This window comes from Doryrhamphus excisus, chromosome 15, assembly GCF_030265055.1.
Source record: "Doryrhamphus excisus isolate RoL2022-K1 chromosome 15, RoL_Dexc_1.0, whole genome shotgun sequence".
Taxonomy (NCBI): domain Eukaryota; kingdom Metazoa; phylum Chordata; class Actinopteri; order Syngnathiformes; family Syngnathidae; genus Doryrhamphus; species Doryrhamphus excisus.
This window is the reverse complement of record NC_080480.1, coordinates 10,113,729-10,140,203: the sequence shown is the minus strand read 5'-3', so window position 1 is coordinate 10,140,203 and position 26,475 is coordinate 10,113,729. Positions and strand designations below refer to the sequence as shown.

Below are 26,475 nucleotides of genomic sequence, written 5' to 3'. Positions count from 1 at the left end.
TTCTTCCACCGTAGACGCGGTAGCCTCATTGCGAGCCCCCAGGCTATGATGGTTAGGAATGTTAAAATATTAGTTAAAACATTGCCTGTAAGGATAATTACGAGTTTTCTGACATACTATTTGGATTTTCAATATTTCCCATTGGGGAAAAAAAATTCCAAATCTAAAACGGTCTGATATTTTTTCCCATGACTCTAGGTCAGGTGGGCAAATGTTCTGACATTGCTTTAACAACATTTATGGAGGGCCAGACTATATATTTTACACTTAACAGTGTAAAATATGGGCCGTAGTTTGCCCACCCCTGCTCTGGGTGGTCCCAAAATGGACTCTCTTTCATCTTTTATGTTGTGATGTTGACCTCTGCCTGGTTGAGTTGGCACTAACCAATCACACTGCCAAAAAGTAACAACACAATGAATAACTTGTCTCTGTCTAATGGCGGTGTTGTTTAGACTGGAACTTGTCTGCTTCTCTGTGCTAATTAAACATGTCCAAACAATGCATTCCAAGACAATGTCATTTATTATGCCCAAAGCACTTAAAAACATTCACTTCTTCCGCTGTGGTGAATGTATATATTTTGTCAAGATGTACAAATCAATAGTCATGACTAATTGTTAGCCATTACACATCAAATTATTTGCTATTTGCGACATTTATGTGCTTTGCTGGCACGTGCAGCCTGTGTGAACTACAGCAACCAGCCCTCATTTACGCCCTCAGGCAGGCAGCAGCCACTCTGCACAACCATCCACAAGCTCTGGTTTCCACAGCAACCAAGAAGACCCAGACTTATTTGTCAGCTTTTGGTTCTTCGAACACACAATTTAACAAAAACCTTGCTCACTTTGGATGGGGGTATTAAAAGAAAAGCTCTAAATGATGGGTTGAGATTACCTGCAGAAGAGCAGAATACAGGAGGAGAAAACAACAAAAGCAGTGCGAAAGGCTGATATTGAATTTTTGAAAGCAATTGACTCATTCACATTTTTCCATGGTAGCTTTAGAAGTTCCGTTTCAATGAATTATTGATGCATCAGGACATGCTATGGATAGAAAGATGAACATCATGTCAAACTGGGTATAAATATAAAAACGTAAACTCGTTTTATGGCCAATAAGGACATCACCTGCATGTATTTTACAGTAAGTGCAGGACAAGCCCTCTCCTTACTTACCCCTTAAAACCGAGGGCCAAAGGGAAGAAGCCACTAAAATATGGGACACCACTTGATTATCATGACATCATCACCCTTCACACTCCACAAATTGTGGATTATGAAAACAGAATGTATGGAATATGCATATGGAATAGGAAATAATATCACAAACTTCAACAAATTTATAAACCTTGTCAAGCATCATTTTGTCTTGATCAGACCCTGACCACACTAGGTAGATGACATCATGGAGTCGCAAACTAGTCACGACTGAATCGGCAACACATCTACAAAAGTAATCCGGGTTTCTAATTGGCGCTGGATGCTGTACGCACCCTCCATGTTGTGGTTTCTTCCAAGGGGTGCACCGATTCCAATTTTCTGGCCAATGACTCATCACCCATCTTTAAAAAGACTGAGAAGCTGATTCTTCCTTCTTTCGTTGTTGCTCCCTTCACCCCAAGGACAATTGGCCCCTGAGCCTGTGCCGTCGTCCCTAGCACGCAGCAGCCCAGCCCCCCTGAAACCTGCTGGCAATACTGGACTTCCGACACCGTTCCATGCTGTCAAAGTGAAGTTGCGAGCGGCGTGGGAGCGATGAACGAGAGACAACGAACACACTTTTACTAAGACTGGGCAAGTTAGATCACCATATGTGAATGGATCGTCCGAGCGTTGAGCTCATTGCTGAACAGCCACCTGACGAGACGGACTCCGACAATGATGAGAGGGTACCCGGCATGTTTGATGGCGAAATTGCCCAACTGTTCAATTCAGTTACAGCAGATGAGGACTTGATGGATTAGTGGGAATGATTAAAAAAATTTGCAACCACACCCCTCTGTGCGGTGTCTGCATGGCACAAATTTTCCGTCCAACAGACGGTCCCGCGCAGAAAAACATGGCGGACGAGCAGTTAAAAAATCCAGACATCATAAAGTTCACCGATATGAACAGATTGTCAATACTTCTTGGAGAAAAATTGCTTCCACTCTTGAAAGAGAGTGTCGGTTCATGTTTAAAGGGCGAGTTCGCCATCTCCTTTTCCTTGTTTTCCTTCAAAATAATTCAATACATAATAACTTCTCAGTGTTCCTTTAAGCTCAGGCTTACTTCACACTATGGTGTATTGATGTACACATGCCATAGATGCCCAACACTGCCCCCATCATCTGGGAAAATATGGGCATCGGCATGGACATGTCGCAACAGTTGTCTCATTTCCACACGGCACGTACATGCATCAAGCATAACCCAATCTTTAATAAATAATGAGGGTGCAAAGTTATTGAAGAAAATATAAGTCACTCCCAAAACGTTTTGCCACGACTGTATGTACGAATGCATATGAAGAGTGGGGATGTTTCCTTTGATGCCAAGCTGCAGATCAAGCCTGGTCTGCCGCTGCAGTGCAGCCAGCTGCGGCATCTGTGCAGTGAAATATAGTAACGCCAGCCACAGGAATGTCCACTGCCACAGCACTCTTGTGAGAAGATCTGCCCTGCATAATTACAGCCTCCGCCACAGTAATTAGGGACTACTTCAACAAGGATGCTGAATTTTCTCCATCTACCCCCCCATTCTTGTCGCCTCCTTCTCTCATCCGCCCCCACACAGTCAGTCATATGAAGCGAGAAGAGAGAAAAGCAAGGTAATATGCTAAACAAAAAGAGCCTTGCTGACTTCCAATCAAGCTTATAAAAAGCAGCTGTATACAGTGTACAGAAGAGCCCCGTCTGTCCTTGAACAAGCAGGAATGAGTAAAAAGAAGATGAAGAATGTCTCTAAAGCATCCGCCCCCGGACTTGCAGAGGAGGCGGGTGTGTGTGGAGCAATAGTCCTCGCTCTGTCAAAGAAGGCACTGGGAACAAATGTGCTCTTCCACAAGGCGTTAGAGAGCTCCTGTGGTGCATAATGCAATCTTTTTGCAGCAGCGGCAGGCACAAACTTGCCCCGACACTTGATCCTACTTTGGCAGGCTCATTGTTCTTGGAGTCATTTTCAACACCATCAAATGTTCCCAAAAGGTGCCTGATGATGTTCTGCTAAGAAACAGGTCAATCAAGTGATCCATGGCTGGGCCGAGCCTCTCAAACACAACAGAGATGAGGGGTGGGGGTAGGGGGGGCAGCAAAAGCGAACTCGCAAGGCTAGTTTACACTAAACCAATTACAGCGTCTCCAAGCGCTCGCTTTAAGTGTGTATCGAGCTGACACAAAAACCTCTATTCGGCGCTCGAGCCGCTCACTCTTGCCAACTGCAAGCCTTTTGGCACGGCGTACCGATATGACACAAACACGTAAGAATAATGGCGCGTTGTTGCTAAGAGACCACCTGTTCATCTCCCACATGAAGCTCCTCTCATCATCGCAACGTTGTCGCTAGTGAACACTTGGAAGTGACAGAGAAACCCATGATGGAGCCATCTTGCTTTCTTCTAGGGATGTGCCTCATAAAATCAACGTATATTGTACGTTTAGTATTGCTTGCTGATCATAAAGCATTAGGCTACCTGTTATAGTGTAGTTAATAGTGCTTCTCAAATAGTAGGTAAAGAAAATAACCGAGAAGCACTGAGTTAATACTACTCAAAGAAATGTTGTAAGTCAAACTTGTTCCTGTAAGTACACCCTGAAAAAAAACATACCGTATAGTAGCGTATACTTTGCGAGTACCACCATTTTTGCTATCTCTACGTCCCATCATGGTTTAGCTTCCATTTCAGAGTCTTTGGTTTTTATACATTTGCATTAAAAGGTGGTCCTTTTATTACAATGTAACAGGATAACATTGCTTGAATTGTCTTTTTGCACTTCCTTATGTCTCATGATGGAATTGAAACTGAGCATTATAAAAAGTTCAGAGGGAGAAAAGCCCACCAATACTGGCCGCACTTTTGGTCTCAACAGCTCAACTGTCAGGACCATTGTTAAGTATAACAATTGTACCTTTGAGGCTATGAAAGGATCTGGTCCTGAAAGCAGCAGCCATAACCTAGCAGCCATGCTATTACTTTGGCAGTAAGACCAGAATCAGCACTGTACCCCAGTGGGACTTATGTTGATTTATGACATGCTGCTATTTCCAATCCCGTCACTGTGTGCAGGCAACTGGGATAAAAGGTGTATAGGCTGCTTACTTATCTAGTCGTCAGTGCTCATGAAACATTTTCTCTAATTTTCTCAAATTCCTTTTTGAGCACATTTGTCCCCACATCGATGTGACTATTAACTGATCCAACACTGTGTGGACAGGGCCCAAAAGATTGAAAAGCCCTGAAAAGTATTAAAAGTAAGGATGTTCCCATCAATCGGCCACCAATCAGTATCAAACATTTCCGTGGAAAAGTGACCGGCATAAGCAGATCAATGCCTTGCAACGCCGACCTACGGCTCATACTACTGCAGTCTGCAGCGTGTACACATCCTATCGCCTTGGATAGTGTCCGCCTTGCCCCTTTCTTTCACACTGTGCAGGGCTGCGGCAGGACAAACAAAAATAACATATGTATGGAGTCATTTTTAGAGGCTCATGGGTCAGAATCAGTCAAACATCAGTCAGGTAGTCAACACTGGCCCACACTGGCCTGTGTGTGTGTAAGAGTCTAACTGAAAAATAACTTAATTCATCGGACTAGATAAGCTGCCTTTCCCAGCAGTGGTTTCAGCTCCGTGCTGGCTAGAATTCCAGGGCCAGAGCTCCATCAGACAATGTAGTCATCGAAAGTCTCTAAAAGAAGAAGTTTCTTGAAAAATATTATTAAAACATGCTTTTGTCTAAATTAATGTGATTAAGTTAGGTGTTAACGTTAGGATTCCTTTTTCAGAACATACAGCCAATAGCCGGAACATTTGTGTGGGGAGCAATTTCCCCAGTGGACCGTGGACGATGCTCCCTCCTGAATAATATGTACACACGTGGACCAAATTGTTGGTACCCCTCAGTTAAAGAAAGAAAATCCCACAATTCTCACTGAAATCACAAAAGTAACAATCAAAAAATTATTGAGAATGAATCAAAATCAGCCATCACTTTTGAATTGTTCATTCATTCATTCATTCATTCATTAATTTTCTACCGCTTTTCCTCACGAGGATGGTGGGGGTTGCTGGAGCCTATCCCAGATGTCCTTGGGCGAGAGGCGGGGTACACTCTGGACTGGTCGCCAGCCAATCACAGGGCACATATAGACAAACAACCATTCACACTCACATTCATACCTATGGACAATTTGGAGTCACCAATTAACCTAGCATGTTTTTTGGAATGTGGGAGGAAACCGGAGTACCCGGCGAAAACCCACGGATGCACAGGGAGAACATGCAAACTCCACACAGAGATGGCCGAGGGTGGAATTGAACACTTTTGAATTGTTAATTAACATAATTATTTTAAAAAGCAAATTAATGAAACAGGCCTGGACAAAAATGATGGTACCCATAACTTAATATTTTGTTGCACAACCTTTTGAGGAGATCACTGCAATTAAACGATTTCTGTAAGTGTCAATGAGCGTCTGCATCTGTCAACAGGTATTTTGGCCCACTCCTCGGGAGCAAATTGCTCCAGTTGTCTCAGGTTAGATGGGTGTCTTCTCCAGATGGCATGTTTCAGCTCCTTCCACACATGTTCAATGGGATTCAGATCTGGGCTCATTGAGGGCCTCTTCAGAATAGTCCAACGCTTTTCTCTTAGCCATTCTTGGGTGCTTTGGCTGTGTTTTGGATCGTTGTCCTGTTGAAAGACCCATGACCTGCGACTGAGACCAGGCTTTCTGACACTAGGCAGCACATTTCTCTCCAGTATGCCTTGATAGTCTTGAGATTTTATTGTACTCTGCACAACTTCAAGACACCCTTTGCCAGATGCAGCAAAGCAGCCTCAAAACATAACTGAGCCTCCTCCATGTTTCCCAGTAGGGACAGTGTTCTTTTCTTTGTATGCTTGATTTTTCAGTCTATGAACATACAGTTGATGTGCCCTACCAAAAAGCTCCAGTTTTGACTCATCTGTCCACAAAACATTCTCCCAGAAGATCTGTGGCTTGTCAACATGCATTTTCGCAAATTTCAGTCTCACTTTTTTATGATTAGCTTTCAACAGTGGTGTCCTCCTCGGTTGTCTCCCATGAAGTCCACTTTGACTCAAACAACAACCAATGGTGCGATCTGACATTGATGTACCTTGGCCTTGAAGTTCACCTTCAATTTTTTGGAGGTTGTTCTGGGCTCTTTGGATACAATTCCAACTATCCGTCTCTTCAATTTGTCATCAATTTTCCTCTTGCGGCCATGTCCAGAGAGGTTAGGTACTGTCCCGTGGACCTTAGACTTCTGAATAATATGTCCCACTCTTGTCACAGGAACTTCAAGCTGCTTAGAGATGGTCTTATAGCCTTTACCTTTCAGATGTTTGTCTATAATTTTCTTTGAATGTCCTGGGACAATTCTTGCCTTCGCTTTCTGTTGTCCATGTTCAGTGTGGTACCTCATCATCAAACAGCACAGTGACTATTTGACACCCTTAAATAGGCAGACTGACTGATTATGAGTTTGAAGACACCTATGATGTCAATTAAAAGACACACGTGAGATAATCATGTGACTCTGGTCAAATTGTTTTCAATCTTTTGAAGGGTATACCATCATTTTTGTCCAGGCCTGTTTCATTCGTTTATTTTTTTAAATAATTATGTTCATCAACCTTTGAAAAGTGATGGCTGATTTTGATTTTGTTTAATTTTCAATAAATTTGTATTTATTGTTACTTTTGTAAGTTTCAAGTGATTTCAATGAGAATTGTGGGATTGTCTTTCTTTAATTGAGGGGTACCAACAATTTTGTCCATGTGTGTAAATATATCAAAACAGCAACCTGAACCACCGGAAAGGTTGGCGAAAAAATTTAAATTCGTCTCTTAGAGGGTAAATGGAAGCTAGCGGGGCTAGCGTAGTTTAGCAGAGCATGCTAGCGCGGCTGTGTTTGTGCAAGGTTGTATGAGGGGGTTTACACTATTCATGTGCAGATCGATACCGAAATATCGATGCTTCCCATAACAACTATTCTCAAATTAAAATATCAATACTTCATTTGAGGTAATCGTAAACGGAGCCATGTGTGAATTGTGAATTTTAATTCCTACAGCAGTTCTTAATTGCAAATTATTTTAATGGTTTTACTTATTTTACTTATTTTATTGTATTATATTGTAAATCATCCTGCTACCTAAATATACTTCACAATAAATACATTTCTTACATTAATTGTGAAAGTTTTTAAACCATTCATTAATAAACCAATTCACTGTCTTGTATTCTGATTCTGATTCAGAAAACTCTATTTATCCCCAAAGGGGCAATTCATTTGTGGCTCACCAGCCATACATCCATCAAGCCACAATCACAACAAATCGACAGCAACAATAGAGCAATAACAAAATGAAGCAAGTCAGGAATATCAGCCGTTGTCGTTAAATAATTTAAACACGCACAAATATTTGCCACAAGTATTATTTAAAATGAGTTATGTCTGAGTTTAGCAGCTTAATAGCAGTAGGAATGAAAGACATTGAGTAACGATTAGTTTTTGTTCATGGGACGTTATAGCGCCACCCTGAGGGCATTAGACAGAATTCTCTGGCCGATATGTGCTGAGGTTGGCTCATAATCCTCTTGGCCTTATCTGTCACCCGCTCTCTCCAAATTATACTCAAGTCCTTCTGCTGAACCCCAATAATCTTGGAGCGAACCCTGACAATGCTATTTAGACCATTTTTTCCACACATAGCCCATTGAACCAGGTAGTAAAAGAAAAAGATAAAAGAATAAATAAAAGAATGATAAAAATTGCACAAGATGGTGTTGCGAACATTAAATTTACAGAGTTTCCCCATTAAATGTATTAATAGCATTTAATGGTGTAATAGCGCTTTAGTTTTGAGACATTCGGGTCCAGTAAGTTTTCATCACAACATTCAACAAAAGCATCCAGGGCCTGTCCATGGCCCGAGTCAGGACCCTGGAGCTAAGTTAGAAGGGCAGTGTCGTGCCGAAACTTGACAATATAACTGCCTTCCTGTGATGCTCTGCAGCTATACGTGTACAGGATGTAGACTATGGGGGACAGGGCACACCCTTGGGCTGAGCCTGTATTCTTTATGCCACATTAGGTTAATTTGCACAATGTATTGGTATTGGATTGTTGTCGCCGACTAAGCAAAATTTTTACTCAGTATTGGATTGGAAGTAAAATCAGTGGTATCGTCATTTTTTTTGACGGTCACAGAATTTCACACTATGATGTTAAAAGGGAATTTTGAAAAAAAATTCAACTGAATTTACAAAAAGTATATATTTCATAGGGCCTCAATAAAACATGGGGGGCATGTCAATAGGAGTTCAGAACATCCACAGAGATTCTCCCATCCCATTAATAAAAAAATATATAATGCTAGGAGACCATTGTTCGATTCCACCCTCGGCTATCTCTGTGTGGAGTTTGCATGTTATCCCCGTTTGAATTTTCTCCGGGTACTCCGGTTTCCTCCCACACTCCAAAAACATGCTAGGTTAATTGGCAACTCCAAATTGTCCATAGGTATGAATGTGAGTGTGAATGAGCGGTAGAAAATGAATGAATGATGAAAAATATGTGCCCTCACATTGAGTTAACTAAACCAAGGCAGGACTTTTCTTCTTGTAGACCAATTGAAACTAAATTGGATTTTTGACCAACATATGAATATGTGAGTTAATATTTTTTTATAGCTTGAAGTCTCAGGCTATGCTCAACAAAATGTCGTGTTAGAAAGCCAGTCACACAAAACCTCACGAGTTGCAACCTTTGCCACGCATGACTTGCACCAATGTTGATGAAGGAACTCTCTGAATGCATATTCTAATAGTTAGTATGCTTATGTCCTCTGTTGGGAAAAATAGTGCCCTCTTAAAGTCATCCAGGCTGTGTTGACATGAGGAGTGGCTCCATGGGAAAAAAAAGAGTCTTGTCCTCAGGGCTGTCAAAGATGAGCCACACCTTGAGATTGGCTTACCTGCCTGGGTGTGTTTAAATACCTGCACACTTACACAGCAGGCGAACTCGTGCCCACTAACTTTGTGGCAGCTGCATTGTCAACACAATCCTATTATTTTTTTCTTCTTCGTGGGCCTGATTAATCTGTTTGTCCACTTGGAAGCCAGGTCAGCACTCAGACTTCATCCGCATGCCAGTTAAGAGGCTTGTGCTCTGAGCACCGCCTCTTCTAGACACCCAGCCAGCTGGTGGAACGTACACACACGCAAGTTGGCGGTCTGAGGTGGTGTCTACACAAATGTGTGTTTTTTACCAACCTACCTTTTGTACATGTACAGTCGCATAGTACGTTATCTTTGTTCTCTGTTTTTTCCAATCAAAACGTTACTAAAACAGAGTCTCACTGCTAAATATGTTGCAGCCTTAATAGGTTGTCCTCAAAAGCCTCCAGCCACAAAGTCACTATCATTTGGTGTTGGTCTTAAAACAAGCAGTAAACGTCTCATAAAAGAACATTCTAGTTTTAGTTTTAATCATGGATGATCCACTGTTGTAGCTTTTGGCTACACTCAACAGCTTTTAATTACTTGCACAGAAAGGCAATATCATTTGGATTAATTTGGATAATGCAACAAGCTCCCCGAGAGCCTTCATTTGTCTGCTGCACATCTCTTTGCAATAAAACTTGACTGTTTACGAGCATCAAGACCCTAAAACACATATGGCGGTACACCAAATATGATTTTAAGTTGACTTAAGTTGTTGTCCCCACCAGCAGCCAGAATAGGAGTTTAAATACACTGAAAAGAAGGATTTCTTTCAAAATAAGTAGTTTGATGGCATTGACTGGATAACGCAATGGGGCCCTAGCTAGCGTTGTTACCTAATCCCATTTCACATTTGAGGAGTATTTTGTACTGCTTTTTCTAAAGTAAGGTGAGGTGTTTTGGCGGATATTCCATTTGGAGAACATTGAGAACTAACTCTTGGCCTAAGCCTAACTCCATGCTAACTACTGCTACTGTATATTATCTTCCGAGAGTTACATCATGATTGTAAAAACAAAGACATAAAAAATAATCAAAGACGCACAGTCAACATTTTCCTTTGTGCCATCATGCAGTTTTTTTTGGGGGGGGGGGGGGGGGGGGGGTTGGACATAGCCTACCCATCAATCAACATTTTATTGATGTAGTTAGACGAGTGGCTGGTACATTTTTATGCAGAGAAGCTCCCTCGGTGTCATTCAAAAGTTCACGGCTCAGAGTTCATTAGGTAGCGTGAAGTTGATATTGCATACCATCAATAAGGTGGAAAACTGATGTGCAGCAGTGGTCTGTGAGTGATTAGGTGTGAGCGGACTAATTGCATTTACTGGACCATTGCCTGCTTAATAAGACCATATATGTCTGACGTTAATGTGAATTGTGATTACTATGGGACTTCAAAGGTGAACTGCATTCGTGTTTATGTTTGCTACTAGTCTAACATTTGTGTCAAATTATAATTGTATCCTGGAATGGTTGATATCAGTCCAGCCGAGGACAAATAAGCGTTCCAATAACGTGTAACACCTGTATTTGATTCCAATTCCTTGATAGAGTAGAAAAATTATTATGGGACAGGACAATCTTTTGTGGAATATCCTGGACTCCTGTTTCAATGCCACCAGTGGCTGTATTGAGCAGAATAATGCTGCCTGGAGGTGTTGTGCAACATTCAACTTCCCATAGCTGACATCATGTTGTTCTTTAACTGAGACTGATCACTCTTGCTGTTTCTTGTTTAGTTGAAATGTGTATGTTTTGCTTTTTTGCAACATTTTCAAAAGAGGGACCAGCCTTAACCAGGACAAATGGGTACTAATAGAGTACGGAGTAATTTTTGGATTTGCGATGGTTAATCCCTCTGGGAATGTTCTGAACTCCTGTTTCCATACCACCAGTGCTTTGAGCACAATGATGCTTCCTGGATGTGTTTAAATCAGTACCACCTCTACTGGTTTCAGCCAAATACTTAATATAAATATTGTGTTGGTTTTGGCTTTTCTTCGTTTTTTATGGCTTTTGCGTCAACACTTTCAAAAGAAAGAGCAACCTTAACAAGTCCGACTGGCCATTTGACTACATTTCCTTAATTCATTACAAAGACATTTATGGATTACGGGATGAGAGAATCATGCTCGAGAGGTTGGCATGTTGGAAACACAGTCAGGAAATCAGCAGCTGGGATAGGCTCCAGCATACCCCTGCAAGCCTAGTGAGTGGTATAGAAAATGGATGGATGGATGGATGGATGCACGCTCAAAATGTTTTCACACCAACTTATATTGAGCAGAATAATGCCACATGGAGGTACCTTAGCGCAATGTCCACCCATTAATTGATAATCATGTGCATTGCCATCAGGTATTTAATGGGTATGCATCCATTTAGTAGCTGAAAGACTGCAAAACTATGTTGAGGTCTTTTTATTCAAAATTCCTTTCCAGTGTAAACATGTCATGACTTTAAATGCCACTGGGTCAGCTCCCCATCGTATCTCCAGCTGTCAAAAGGCTGTGTGATATGTTTGAACACAGCATCTGCAACAGTCACCCTGAAAGTGTTAAAAAAAACTATAGCACTAAAGGCATCAGAAAGATGGAGATCATTTAAGCTGTGGGCTATTGGATCAATTCAGAAGATAGAAATAACCACCCAAGTTCCCCTGTCGCCTTGAAAAAAAAAGGCAAGTAGTCGTCCATCAGCTCATCTGACCTCTTTTCTCAAACATCCCTGCAGGACAATAAGAATATACACTCTTGGGTTTATTAGTTAGCTTAGTTGGGGGAACTACAGCTGGCAACTTAATACACGTCCATAGAATGACTTGATATGGACTTCCCCCAAAGTATCAGTGACGGCTGTGTTATAGTCTAAATCACCCAAAAATGATCTTTGCTTCAAATAAAGATTATTTCGGGGTATATTATGAGCAATTTGTCTCTTGCACATGAACAGTAGTACATTATTTTATGCATTTTTCTGCAATTTAGCTAATGTAAAAGTAAATTACTGTAATGCCAAATGGATGAAAATGCTTGCATTTGGTCATCAGCGGTGTAGATTTGCATTGCATCATTTTGGGAGAGGTTTCTAAAATTTGGGGATAAAAGTTGGGGGGACAGGTATAACCCTTTTAGCTATATGAATCATTTTCATACAGCTCTTCCATTGGGTCAACCTCATGTTGTGTAAGTGTAGTGCTTAACTATATTCCTTTGTTACTCCTTTTTCCCCTCTCCTGATATCATGATAAGCTCCAACAAGCTTTTTGCAGAACAGGTTTTAATGTTGAACTGTGCCTTGGGGTAAATGTTTACTTGTTGCAAGAAGAGAAGGCCCAGCCTTCACCAACTCAAACATTAACCAACTCCTGGAATGAGCTCATTTGTGCACATTTGGTAACACCTTGACCCCTAAGATAATACAGGCGGTGTTTAGTGTAGTGTACAGCTTTGCACTTTTGTTGGTGGACAGGTGGGAACAGGCTAAGTGGATTGTGAGTGGAAATAGGGTCTTGGTTATCAAATAGAACCTCATTCATGCTTGTAAACGAAGAGATCAATGAATGCATTGCAGAGTAGTCAAACACTTTTTGCGACAAAACACAGTCGACGCGATAACGCTCCTTTGAGGGGAAGCCACGAAAAAAAGTATACACCACCAAACTTTATTCATTAGCAGCACCTTACCTTGTAGACATTTTCCGTCAATCGGTGAACCTCGTCGGTGCGAGACATCGTGGAATCTTCGGCCAGGACCATAAAAGAGCTTTCCTCCAAACGTGTATCCGAGTAAAAAAGAAAAACGGAAAGAAATTAGTTAAATAGGCAATGTTTGCGGCGAAGTAGAGGGTGAAACGTTGTCGCGCGTCCGAATTCCTACTGCAACTGAACACACCTCGTCTACTGCATACAGCGGGCAGCCTGGGGGTGCCTTCATGGACACTTCGAAAGGTCGGTATTTGCCATTTTTACCACGTTAGATGTGAGTTTACCGTACAATCGAACCCCAAAATAATACGAATGTATAATTTAATATGAATTTACCCATTTAACTAGATCATGTTATTCAGGTCATTACATTTTTCTTTTGTGATTTGACGCAGAAGTATACATTTCCTACAGCTCTCAAACGCAACAATCTTCAGTCCAGAGCGTACATTTGCTGACCGCCCACACGTTTTCCTGTCTTTCAACTACATTTCATTACAGTCCTTTAATATTCAGGCGACTTTGTACGTACAGTATACACGTATACCATCGTTTTCTGTTGTTCTTTTTGTTGCATAAAGGATTAGGATGTGTGTCTAGAACCATAGTGATATATTGACTGAACGTATTTAAGTGCATTCCTTTAAGCTATATAATTTGTGCACATCGTCACCGTGTTAAATAATCAAGTCAATAAAGTCATTTTTGATATATCAACTCCTTATGATGCTGCCCATCTGTGGTAAAATTGCCTCGAACTCCAGTTTAACAGATCACGTGATTCAACAACGGTACATGGCCCTTGTCATGTAATTAGCATGCGGACATGCTAATTAGAGATTATGCAGAAATTCTAATTGTATATTTGGGTGTGTCTAAACAAGTCCCACATGTTTGTACCACCTCTGAGTCAAGTAATGCTGTACAGTACACAAACATTTCACTATGAACAGGCAAAAAGGGAACCAGGAGCACCCCCTTGTGGAGAAAGGTTTCCACACAAAGTACACAGTCACAATGAACAAAAATCACCCTTTATTCAGGATAAAATACGTTAGACTGTATTAAAATGGTCCAATTTTATACCGACAACATCTCCTGCTCTGTATTCCTCGCCCTTCTCTCTAAAATGAAAAAAAGATAAATGATTAGGTACCCATCACTCAAAAATGAATAACAAAGGTTTTATGACAAAGGGCAGAGCTATGCTACCTGGTTGTGTACTCGCTTCCTCTGTGATTGGTTCTGCTGGAACGTCAGGAAGTTCTATGTCTTCTCCCTGTGTCAAAACGAGGAAACAAAACATACGCAAATCAGTTTCAGTGCCACGAGCCACGTCAAAAGTTGACACCGTCGCCATTATGTGAGCCGTCACGTTCAGAGACGTAATAATTGCATGTTGTCATAGTTGTATTATACTGCAAACGCTGTTGTTTTCACATTCACAGTTTGGCTTGTTCTGTTGCACCATGAGACACACACTCAACTATTGCAAGCGTTATTTGGGATAATATAAATTGTCTTGTTTATAGGAATTAGGTTGTAATAGTACAACCAAAAGAGAAAAGTTGTGATATTAGGATTACAAGAATAAAAATGTGACATGACGGGGAAAACGGTAATGTAACAAAATGGCAACATTTTATGAGAAGTTACTTTTGTTAGTCAGTTCATTTTGTGATATCGCCCCAGGCCCACTTTTTTCTGAACGAGAAATCTTGTTACATTTTAAATGTATGTATCTTGTGACACCTCAGTAATTTATTGAATAGTTAGATTTAATTGTAGTATAATTTTCTTTCTTAATCATAACAATACTCAAAAAATTAAATGAGCGCTTTCTTGGTTAGCTAGTTTTTGTCCAATTTTGGTTTGTTTTCTTACGTAGTTTACTTTTCCCTCTCTTTGATTTTTGTGTTTTCCAGACATGACCTTATTCATCTTCCTGATGAATAAGCAAAATGGCTAAAATGGAATTAAGGTTAGTGGTTAACACCTAGGCGTATTTACAAACAATGAAGGTACATTTTGAAATGTTTAATAACTTTGTATGCATGATCTGAGTATGCTTTTAACTGCTGAACTTCCGCAAATTCAAACAAAAACTAAAAATGACAAAAGTTAACATAATGACAGCAGTTGTAGTTGCTGCTACTACTCAACTGATCTATGTAGATGTTCAGTTATGTAAAGACACAGTAATGAGTTGTTTAAAAAAAAAAGAACTAGAGTTGAACTAGAATGCTTAGAGTGCAATACCAGATAGTAGAGAAATACTGTAGATTCATTAATTATTTCATTCATTTTCTACCGCTAATCCTCATGAGAATAAGCTGGAGCCTATCCCAGCTGTCTTCGGGCGAAAGGCGGTGTACACCATGGACTGGTCGCCAGCCAATCACAGGGCACATATAGACAAACAACCATTCACACTCACATTCATACCAATGGACAATTTGGAGTCGCCAATTAACCTAGCATGTAGATGTTACTATGAATTGATAAAAGGTGGTAAAAAGAATCCAAAGCCTTCAAAGCTCATCTCAGACTTCCTGAACCACACTGCTTCAAAATAGTGCTTCGGACCGTGTGTCAGACCAGTTACCTGAGTAATGGCCTCCAATTCAGCCAAAACAGCGTCCTCGTCATCTTGTGTCAACACTCCTGCCAGCATGTCATCAATTTGCTGCAGGAGGGACAAATACTTATTTATTCATCCATGTTTGATGTGGTGGTTATTGAAGAGGAAGAGCACACAGAGATTAATTGAGGCAAGGTGGATACCGCTTACGAGAATACGGTAATTCGGGAAAATAAACTTTACCTTTTGATACTCAATTGCTTCCTGGGTCTCATCTAGGATTCTCTCCACATCTTCTATTGACATGATCTGTGATAAAGTGGGGAAAATTATGGGAAGATGTGTGTGCATGCAACTCTGGAAGCACTCAAGGAACACAGCAGCACCAGCAGCAGGCTTTGCTTCTTAATCGCTTAATCTCCAAACAAGGTGAGCCCACACAAGCTATCATCATCAGCTCTAAAGAACACTCAGCAGAAATTTGAACAACCACAGCTTTAAGAATGCGACATATTGAGGGGGTATTTACTTATCTACCTGGTGCATACTCCTCAGACAATCATTGCCAGCTTTCAGCCCCTCGATGACTTTCAGCTCAATTTGCATGAACTCGATATCTTGAACCTGTGGATAATTAATGTAGTTTAAAATGTGTTTATCTTAAGAGATGTCAACAAACTCCAATACCATTCGCTCAAGGTTTGAGATCTGATTTTCTGTCTTGTCCAGGAGCTGATCCTGATAGCGCTTCTTCTTCAGTAGCAGCAGGGCCTTTCTGTAATAGCAATAACATAGAAATACATGAAGACAGCATACAGCTAGTATGTGAATGTGTGCAACTCCTGCAGTTGGAATTAGCATGTCATCACAAATGTTCTACAGTTACAAGAGTTACTACGTAATGTAATGTTATGAGAAATAAGTTATCAAAAAGGTTGTAACATCTTAATCTGTTCTTCCCTTAACACATCTATAAGTGTATGATCGTAACATTATAACTTTATTCCCGAAAATGCTTGCAATGCTTCACCCTTTGCAACAAACATCATAAAGAAAAAATGGTAATACTATCATTATTTACTCTTTTCTGCCATCTTTGAGCAGCTGCTTGGCGAGAAGATGCTCTTTGTCCAGCTGGAGGGTGATCCTCTTTTGATACTGCTTTAGTTTATCCCTCTGCTGCTTCAATTGCTATAGGAAGGGAATACAACATATCTTGTATAGACACATCCCTTCATACATTCACATTAAGGCATGCCACAGTAATGTATACTATAATAATTATACACATCAAATCAATATGTACACAGCTAAGTTGAATGACTATCTAGTTATAAGAAACGTAACTTTTTCTAAATTGTGATAAAACTGGTCTTATAGCCATAGTGCTAATGCTAACAACACTGCCACTATAACTGTACTAATCGGCTTTCCACATTATGAGCTCACCAAAACGGCTTTGTCCTGTTCCGTGACGCGTGAAGGCCGACTCTTTCCCCCAAACACGTTTCCCATTATTTAGACACATCCCCGATACATCATTTTCCCCCCGACGGACATATTTCGAGGTATTTTGCCATGGTAAAACGCAGCCTACTACAGCGAGCAGGCGAGCTAGCTAGTCAGCAGTCGTGTTGTGTTGTGTTGTTGCTACGGCAAGCGATGAAGGACAATAGAACACTAACCAATAACAAGCGACCTACACCAATGCAAAAACCCTTGTTTACGCTTGAAGTTAAATGTATGCAAATGATATATTTATTATGTATTTTTAGCCATTTCTAAAGCTTTGGGCCTGCGACGATAGTGAGAGCCATTATCCACAAATGGAAAAAATATGAAACAGTGGTGAACCTTCCCAGGTGTGGCCGGCCAACCAAGATTACCCCAACAGAGCAACATCCAAAGAAATGCAGGTTTCACTGCCTCAGTTAAGGTCAGTGTTCATGACTCCATCATAGGATCTCATAAGATATTGATCATACTGACAGTAAAATATGGTGGTGGTAGTTTGATGGTCTGGGGCTGTTTGCTGTTTCACGACCTGGAAGACCTGCTGTGATAAATGGAACTATGAATTCTACCATCTGCCAAAAAAAATAACAGGAACATGTTTAAAACCCCCAAAGTACAAAAGTTGTCCACACAAAAGTTTATTTTAATACATAATTCAATAAAAAGGCATTCAACAAGGACAGAGAAAACATGTTTTTGCATATTTTTGTGTGATTGTGTCAAACAGTTTGATGATGAAATACAATGATGACACACAACTAGTATTGATGCCGCTTATCGACATCCTGCAGCTTATTCAGTCCAGCGAAATACTGCAAATGCCAACCAAACCAAATGAATGAAGAGGCAACACACAAGGATGCTTAAACCTTAAACACAAACATAAGCACATTTGTCAACATTGATGATGTTATCTTTGGTGGTTCACATCATTTATTTATTTTTGTGTGGTTTTCTACTTGTGTGTAGTGTGCTGAGTAATAGTTGTGTTTAGCACCATTTATACACCAACCTGCTACAATTTCCACAATCTAATGAGACTTTTACACCATAACGGTTTTAGAGCAAGACGGTGGGCGAGTGGTTAGCATGTAGGCCACACAGTCAGATCGGGATGGGTTTCGTTGGGCACTATGTACATCTCATATATGCATGGGTTTTCTCCGGGTACTCCGGTTTCCTCCCACATCCCCAAAACATGCATGTTGGTGACTATAGACAATTGTCCATAGGTATGAATGTGAGTGGCTGGCGACCAGTCCTGGATGTACCCCGCCTCTTGCCCAAAGACAGCTGGGATAGGCTCCAGCATACCCGCTACCCCAGTGAGGATAAGCGACATAGAAAATGGATGGATGGATGGATGGAGGGTTTTACAGCAAAGTTGGTCAAATCTTTCCTTTATTATTATTTAATGTAAAGCACAACGATCATTCACTAATGACCGAATCAGAACCTTTTCTGATTCTGATTCTGAAGTGACTGAAGGCTCAAACAGGAGTTAACTTTTACTGCCAAAAACAAGTAAAAACAAAGACATTGTTTATGACTATATTTGAAAAAAAATCTCAACCCAGATAGCAAACTCATTTTGTACATATTTTTTGGAATTCTCCTAACCTTTCCACGTTTTATGGCGTGGAACCTAATCCACAGTGCCTCTGCTGGTTGCAACTAGGTAGCGCACTCCATTTTGTCTCAATTGCCTCAAATGGCGATTAATTCAACACAACTGGCAGACAGTTGTCCAAAATTAATATTTTGCCAATCCTTATTACAAATATAGTATCTATTGAAAGATGTTGGATATTGACAGAGATTTAGAAATTGTTTTCTGCACTTGACCTCAACCACATTAGATTGTAGTTGTGTGCCTGATGAAGTGGCCCTGTCAGTCCTAGGGGATTATAGAACATGGCCAAAAAGAATGACACACTGTGGGACTGATTATTGCTCACATTAGAGCTACACATTAACCATGCAGACTATAAGATTATAGGACAAAGAGCTAAAAGAAAAGATGTGACAAAAGATCTTCATTGACCTCATACATACATCTGACATACTGTGTTATTGAGGTAATTGCCTCATGTGGCCAGCAAAGTGCAGGCTCAGTAAACAGGATTCAAACCACGAAGACATGTCTTCACACTGTCTCTGTGTCCATACTGCTACACTTGGAAGTCAGTGCCAAAGTGTCTGATCTGGGCCTCAGTCATAGACAGATAGGTGGTCCTCATACCGGGCGAGTACTGTGCATACAAACATAAAATAATACATGAATTACATTTGACTATAATATTATACAAGGTATAGACATGTCAGTGATTAAAGCAGGTAGGATGCAGACAGGAGACAATGTCAAGGTGGGGGTGGGGTCACAGTTATACTCACATGCTAGTGTACTCCTACATTGTGCCAGAAGGTCAAAGTTCACACAGTTGAGGTATAGCATGCACACGTTTGGGCTTCTAAGGGGTCAGTTTCAAGCACTTTGCATTGCATGATGCAAAGAATAATAGAATGACAAAAAGGAACAACAACAACAACAACTAAAAACTTACGATTTTTAAAAGGCTGAGTTACAAAAAGTAAGGAAAAATAAGAGGTTAGTTTCATGCATGTGATCATATTCAGCATCAATAGAAAAACAGGCAACTAAAAAAAATACAGTGCAGAGGAACAATATATAACAATGACGACCATAATGTATCCCACCGGGGGTCCTCTAATTGTTTCTGATAATGTACATTTTCAAAATATTTAGAAGGAGGTTCCCCTGGTAGGATACAATTGTGCAAACACCTTTTCCAACACAGACAATACATCCCATTGATATTCCACACTGATAAGGCCCATTATTCCTGAACATGAAAAGAGAGCCTTTAGCTGCCTTTAAGGGCCGTGTTCAAATGTATCTCACAGGGTTGCTATACATTTTTAAGCAGTGATTGCATTGTCTCTTTCTACTCTTTTCCCCAGTCATTGAAAGTCTGTCAATGTACTAATGCAGCTCGTGCTCCCCCCACAGTTCGACAGAAGCTTCATTATAAAGAGAGAGGGCACTTAAAAGAAGAAAAAGTGAGGATTTACCAGTGTTGTCTATTATTTAGCTGTGGGGACACATGACACACTTATTGATTGCCAGAATAAAATATGATACTAGCAGGGAACAATTCTGGCTTGTGTGCTCCTTTGTGATTTGATGCAACTGTCTAATTAATTGCATTGCCTTAAGAGGCAATTTAATCCACTGGGGAGAATTATAGCTTGGGTGCAACTGAACAAAAGGCCTGCAGAGGGCAGTGTTTCACCACTTGCACTGCGACTTAACCCTAGCTGCTCATTTATGTGCCACTGTTGAGTGCAATGTGTACAACAGCTGCCGTGGGGGGGTTCTTGTTGTGCAAGTAAGGTCAGGTGTGGTGTCGTGGTCACACTTGCGATACGAGGGCTGTATAGGGCCAACGCACCGAGGGAGGAGGGGATCCTCTGCCTATCAACGGAACGTTCTCGTATCGAGGGCTGCCTCCAAACAGCATAGTCTGATTCCTGAGACAAGGGGAAGAAAGGTAGTGAGATTTAAGAGTGATATACTAAACACAATGTGTTGTAGTGCAGCTATTAATTTAATTATAAAGGTGTATCACAGGGAGACACTTTTGCATCAGACACCATGGTGGCCCCCGCAGCCTGGTGGTTGGGGATCCTGTTTTAAACCAAACTATGCTGGAACTCAACATATAATGATAATGACTAAGCTGTTAGGAGAGATCTGGTCTACATAATGATATAATGAAGGATTACTACATAATAGCACACTGATGAAATTACATGATGTGATTTCATCTTAAGGTGTACTGTATGTATATCATTCCACCAAAGGGTCCTTCCAGAAGCTACTGACGGAAACTGGGGTGGTTAGAGAAAACAGTTACCATTTATTGTTCAGGTTTATCAGTAATACAGTGAAAATGGGAGGAATACAATGTTCCTTCTCGACATCACGAATCACCTTTTGCAGATTTGTTGCTTTGCAGGGTATTTAAGTGCAATTTTGCATATTTTTTTCACATTGTTCTGCGTCATTGTGGTGTATTAGAGCAATATATGTTGTATATGTGTTATTGTATTATTGTATACAGGGCGCTGTATACTCGTGAGAGTTGGAGTATGTAGCCTGATTGGTTAAGGGAGAACCGTCCATTGTGCTCTGCCTTCTTATTGGCTGCAGACCATTGTCAATCGATCTTGTCACTTTCCTCTTTGCTAGCAATCATAGTTGTATTATGGCTAAGGTGCTAATATGGAATACTGTAAATGAATGTTCGGTTCATGGAGGATTACCAGGAGCAGTGTCCAAGAGATTGGTCTTAATAATTCCAACGAAATTTAAACTTTGAGAGTTTTTAAACGAGAGGGAAATGTGAGAAAATGTGTGCCTGTCTGAAAAAGTGTATTTTACAGCCTTAAACATATATAAGAATTGCAAATTTTGGGGTTAACCCTAACCGTAACCTTTTGGGAACCTATCTCCCATTATAAACGAGGTGAAGTATTCTCTGACCCACCATTGAACAACTTCCTTTCATATGACAAGTCATTAAGTTTCATTTACATTTTTAATCTAATCTGATCTTGCCACTATTGGTGGGACCTTGGTTTTAACTATTAATTATCTAACTATTAATTTATTATATAATTATTAAGTTTTGTAAAAAACGAAAACACATTTTCCCTTTAATCTGTCTCAGATCCAATACATTTTACAGAGAATTAAAATGTTCACATTTTTCATCGTCACCGTAAGGTCAAATATTTTGTCATTATTAGACTGGTTAACTTATTTTTACACTTTTGTATAGTTTGTTAAATTAATGACATTATTTCCTATGGGAGGAATAGTTTGTATATGGGAAACTAGCCTTACATGTATTCCGGTGGAGGAAGCACATTGGATGCAGACTGAGGAGGAGGATGGAGGCTGGCCTGGCTACCGACACTACTGGTGTAGCTGCAGAAACTGTGAACGTTGGACCCTCTCTGGTTGTAGGACATGCGTCGTGCTTGAGGGTTGAAGGGGTCCTCTTCATCGATGTCATCATACTCTTTGTCTCTGCATGCCAATCACAGAGTGAAAGAGTGCACATGTGAGCACTTGTGCAGCACTGCATTGTGGGTAGCGGTAGTAATGAGATAAGGGGGTTGCCTCGTGCTGACCTGCTGCCCATTAGTGTCCACACTCGGAAAATAGCACACAGCATGGCGGAGAGTGCACAAGCAGCCAGCAGAGAGAACAAAGCCAGGTAGAGGAGACCTTCTACACCATCATAGCACACACCCATTAGGGCATCCAGGTAGTCCTGCACATCCATATAAAGGGTATTAATAATCTATACCTCCACTTTAAAGCAGGCACTTTTAAATGAATACGAATGGAGAACACACTAGTGAGGATAAGCGGCATAGAAAATGGATGGATGGATTGAAGTCAATGAGGGTCTCTGCAGGTTTTAAAAAGTTAACTTTAAGACGGCAAATGTAATACCATAATGAATGAAATGTAAGACCCATTTCACGTCCATACTCGCACTTTTGCTGCTGGAATTTTATGACCACTTTTCCGATTTGCCATGGGATTCCTATGCCTTGATGTCCAATGTTCCACCTTTCAAACTTTTCTTGTGGAAGGTGCAATATGCTCCACTGACTTCAACTGTGCATTAAATTGTTTGTTCTGGAGCCATAAGATGGATCGGATACAAGTAATTGGGCTTTTCAATTCGAAAAACTCAATAGAAATATAATTAATGCTGCAATAATGGCAAAAGATGCTCTGTTATATATTTTACATTTGTACAAATTTCTAGGCAAATTCCAAACCTTTTAAGATCTTATGGTCTACTGACATTGATACAAAAGCATACATATTGCCTACGCATTGTCCCACAATTTGCCGTGAAATGTGTGTCATTTATTTATTTACGGTGTGCCAGAGACGTGTGAAGAAATTGACATGCAATTTGTGACCGACTTATTTACACTGTTTACGTCTGGTAGACAACAACAGTGAATGCATTGTTCCTGCATGGGTATACATTGTCACCACCACTTCCTGCATCCGTAAAGCAGTCGTGGTATTACTCGGTCCCACTGTGTCCCAGGCATCACCCCAGCTTCATTAATTCCTTGATTTGCACGGGACCTACAAGACATTGAACTCCAGACCAGAAGCTCATGCAAAAAAGAAAGGTAAGTCTATATTTTCCTCACAGCTGCAAATAGAGAATGTGCAAAGAGCAGGAAGGTGTCAATAAAGTAGAAAAAAAGGGTGCAAGGAGAGTGTGGAAGAGGGCATTGCTGACTAGAAGACGTCACGTTGGGGATTATGATCACGTATTAACAGAAAACCACAAGTGTTCAGAAGTAAAGATCCAGGATATTTCTTGATATTACCACCCACATACATACATACACATACTTCAAGACCGAGTATGATAGTGTAAACAAAATGTCGCCTTGGTTTGCATACATTTTCTGGTTAGCATACAATATGGTGTGTCTTGTCTCGGGATGTTCTGATCAGGATTTTTCCTGATCCATGAGTGAAACTCGTCGAGACCGATACCAATATCGATCATATACATGCAGTAAATGTTTAAATGTACTACTGGCTATATTGGGCTGCACCAAGGTTTCATTTCTCTGTATTTATATGAATTTTGCATAGGTTTCTGCATGTAGAACACGTTTTCTGTTAACATGTTTGCCGATTTTTAATAGATGAATTGGATTTACATGGGAGACTTCTTAAAGAGTGGGATTCGGTTACAATCGGACCATCTGGAACGGACAAACGAGGTTTGACACAGCTAACATCCATTCATTCTTGAATGGGCTTTACTTCTAAACACCACAAAATAAATCCGGCCAAATTAGGTCTCTCTCAGGGCCATAAACCAAACCAGGACTATTTACGTTCAATTTCACTTCACTCACTTATCAGGGAAAACAACATTAAAGTGTGAGAATTGAGAGAAGATTTAGAGTGCTGTGAGAGTGACTGGAATGAGACAATTATACCGGTAATTTTGGAGGTTTTGCTGCGTGTTCACAAACAGTGTCGACTATTACTGGAAGGGATTTAATGAGGTGCAGTTAATTCAAGCAGAAAGACTTTGATAGCTGCAAGTTTAAAGGAACTTAAAGCGCTTAAAGCGTGAAACATGCTCCTCACCTTGTGCAGTCCGCGACAATCAAGCAAGGCTGTCAACTGGTGTAGATTAAACTCGCTGGCGTTCAACAGGCGCTGAATGCCTAAAAGGTCTCTCTGTGGAGAAAGGTCACAGAGATAAGGTACAGTATTGTGGCAAAGTCTGAACATTTACACACTTTGCACATGCAGTTTACACATACTTCACACCTGTGGACCACCAAGATTAGCCACACTAAAACGGAGTATATGTGTGTGAATGAGAGGGAAGTGGAAGAGTGAGGTTACAAGGAGAAGAGATACAGAAGGTGGAGAATTTTAAGTACTTGGGGTCAACAGTCCAGAACAATGGAGATTGTGAAAAGGAGGTGAAGAAGCGTGTGCAGGCAGGATGGAACGGGTGGAGAAAAGTGTCAGGCGTGATGTGTGATAGAATAGTTTCAGCTAAAATGAAAGGAAAGGTATACAAACTGTGGTGAGACCAGCCATGTTGTTTCTAGAGTGCCACTGAGGAAAAGACATGAAGCGAAACTGGAGGTAGCAGAGATAAGGATGCTGAGGTTCTCATTGGGAGTGACTAGGATGGATAGGATCAGGAAGGAGTACATCAGAGGGACATTACATGTTAGAGGTCATGGAGGTAAAGTCAGAGAGGCCAGACTGAGATGGTTGGGACATGTCCAGAGGACAGATAGTGAATATATTGGTAGAAGGATGCTGCGTTTAGTGCTGCCAGGTAGGAGGAGGAGAGGAAGACCAAAGAGGAGGTTTATGGATGTAGTGAAGGAGGACATGAGGGTAGTTGGTGTGAGAGAGACAGATGCAGAAGACAGGGTTGGATGGAGGAGATTGATTTGCTGTGGCGACCCCTGAAGGGAAAAGCCCAAAAAGAAAGAAGATTGTGCAAAAGTCTTTGTCGTTTTGTATAAAAAATATACATACACGCAGTAGGGATGATCTGATCAATCGGCCACCCATCAGTATAGGCTGATTTCCATGAAAAATCATGTGATTGGCATATGCCAATAAATGCCTTTCAACGCCAATCAAAAAAGTAGATCACCTGTGGCTAGCACTATTGTAGCCCACAGTGATCCTTTTGTGAAGTGTAGTGTCTTGCCCTAACTAACGTCTAAGCAGCATCCTCCTTGGGAGGTAGTAGCATGTTAAAAACGATTTGAAGAATTAATCACCAGTCCAACGCCAGCTAATGAGGCCATGTGGTTAACACCCACCGTGCATGTGCATTTATTACTAATACATTTTTTTTGGGTGCCCTACAATTCCAAGGGACCTTTGAATTGTCCTGACGTTTTCCCCTCTCAACGACATCCCCTTAGCCCTCATCATAAATAAATTGAAAAATGAATCTATGCGATCGGTATAGGTATTGCCCAATTAAGTCCTGGATAATTGGTATCTGAATCGGTACCATAAAACCTACATCACAATACATAACTTTCTCATACCTCAGCCGTGGGGAAGACCGGCACGGAAAACTGCAGCAGGCCCTGGATCTGGATCTGCATGGTGGTTACAGAGCGCTGGCAGATTGTCAAAGACTGCCACACACATATACACACAAACAAACACAAAGGGATCATTATTAAAGTATGCACCCTGTCAAGGACGCATCCAAACAAGGCTATCCAGTATAATGCGCTTTAAGGGAGAGTAAATATCAGACAGATTATACATACAGTACCGCCACCAAAACAATAGATTTGCTTTATCAAGCAGGACCATCAAGAGAGATTATCTTTACCTCCTTAACAATTAATCCCTGAATTTTATGTGTGCGTGTGTCTGTTCAATGCCAACATTTAACATGTACCAGGCTACCAATGTAATAATAATAATAATAATAATAATAACAATAAATCATAATAAATAAGAATTTCTCTGTTTGTGCTCCAGCTGTGTTTATTTTCCATGCCCTCATTTAAAAGCATCTGCATTTCAAGAGCATGGCAATTAGCCTCTAAGTGTGTTGTTGTTGTCCCCTATGTGTATAGTAGCTGTCGTTATGCAAGCTATAATAACAGTCAATGAATAAATCATGCATTTTGTGAGCGTGCCCACCAGACAGATTATGTAATGAGGGTAAAAGATTTTATTTTTTCCCACCAGAGCTCCGGTACGGAGAAAAACACTTTATTTCACTAATTCCACCCGAGGTGGTGCAAAGAGAGGGAATTTTATTTTTATTTTAAAAA

At 40.7% G+C, this 26,475-nt stretch overlaps 3 protein-coding genes across 8 annotated transcripts in view; all 3 read right to left on the bottom strand.

Moving 5' to 3' along the window:
- The window catches only part of baiap2a (BAR/IMD domain containing adaptor protein 2a), a 59,421-nt gene extending 45,943 nt beyond the window's left edge, over window positions 1-13,478 (bottom strand). For 2 of the 4 annotated variants that reach the window (XM_058049795.1, XM_058049794.1), the window contains exon 1: window positions 12,930-13,468. In XM_058049795.1, coding sequence (XP_057905778.1) covers window positions 12,930-13,001 — 72 coding nt within the window. In that variant the 5' untranslated portion in view covers window positions 13,002-13,468. Of the gene's footprint in view, window positions 1-12,929 lie in introns of all 4 variants that reach the window. The other 2 variants (XM_058049791.1, XM_058049793.1) reach the window with 2 other exon arrangements.
- Window positions 13,479-13,967: 489 nt separating this feature from the next.
- LOC131103488 (charged multivesicular body protein 6-like) lies at window positions 13,968-17,306 on the bottom strand. Its single transcript, XM_058049803.1, has 8 exons — window positions 16,981-17,306; window positions 16,613-16,722; window positions 16,219-16,306; window positions 16,069-16,155; window positions 15,775-15,840; window positions 15,556-15,636; window positions 14,163-14,229; window positions 13,968-14,074 (listed from the first exon to the last, which is right to left on the bottom strand). Exons 1-8 carry the CDS (start codon window positions 17,044-17,046, stop codon window positions 14,031-14,033), a joined length of 609 nt encoding a protein of 202 aa, XP_057905786.1. The 5' UTR covers window positions 17,047-17,306; the 3' UTR covers window positions 13,968-14,030.
- A 291-nt stretch (window positions 17,307-17,597) lies between these two features.
- Window positions 17,598-26,475, bottom strand: part of LOC131103483 (protein tweety homolog 2-like) — a 34,903-nt gene continuing 26,025 nt past the window's right edge. The window contains exons 6-11 of one of the 3 annotated variants that reach the window (XM_058049799.1): window positions 25,729-25,821; window positions 24,284-24,376; window positions 22,267-22,409; window positions 21,977-22,162; window positions 20,520-20,598; window positions 17,598-19,298 (exon numbers count right to left, since the gene is read on the bottom strand). In XM_058049799.1, coding sequence (XP_057905782.1) covers window positions 19,218-19,298; window positions 20,520-20,598; window positions 21,977-22,162; window positions 22,267-22,409; window positions 24,284-24,376; window positions 25,729-25,821 — 675 coding nt within the window. In that variant the 3' untranslated portion in view covers window positions 17,598-19,217. Of the gene's footprint in view, window positions 19,299-19,440; window positions 20,599-21,976; window positions 22,163-22,266; window positions 22,410-24,283; window positions 24,377-25,728; window positions 25,822-26,475 lie in introns of all 3 variants that reach the window. The other 2 variants (XR_009119613.1, XM_058049798.1) reach the window with 2 other exon arrangements.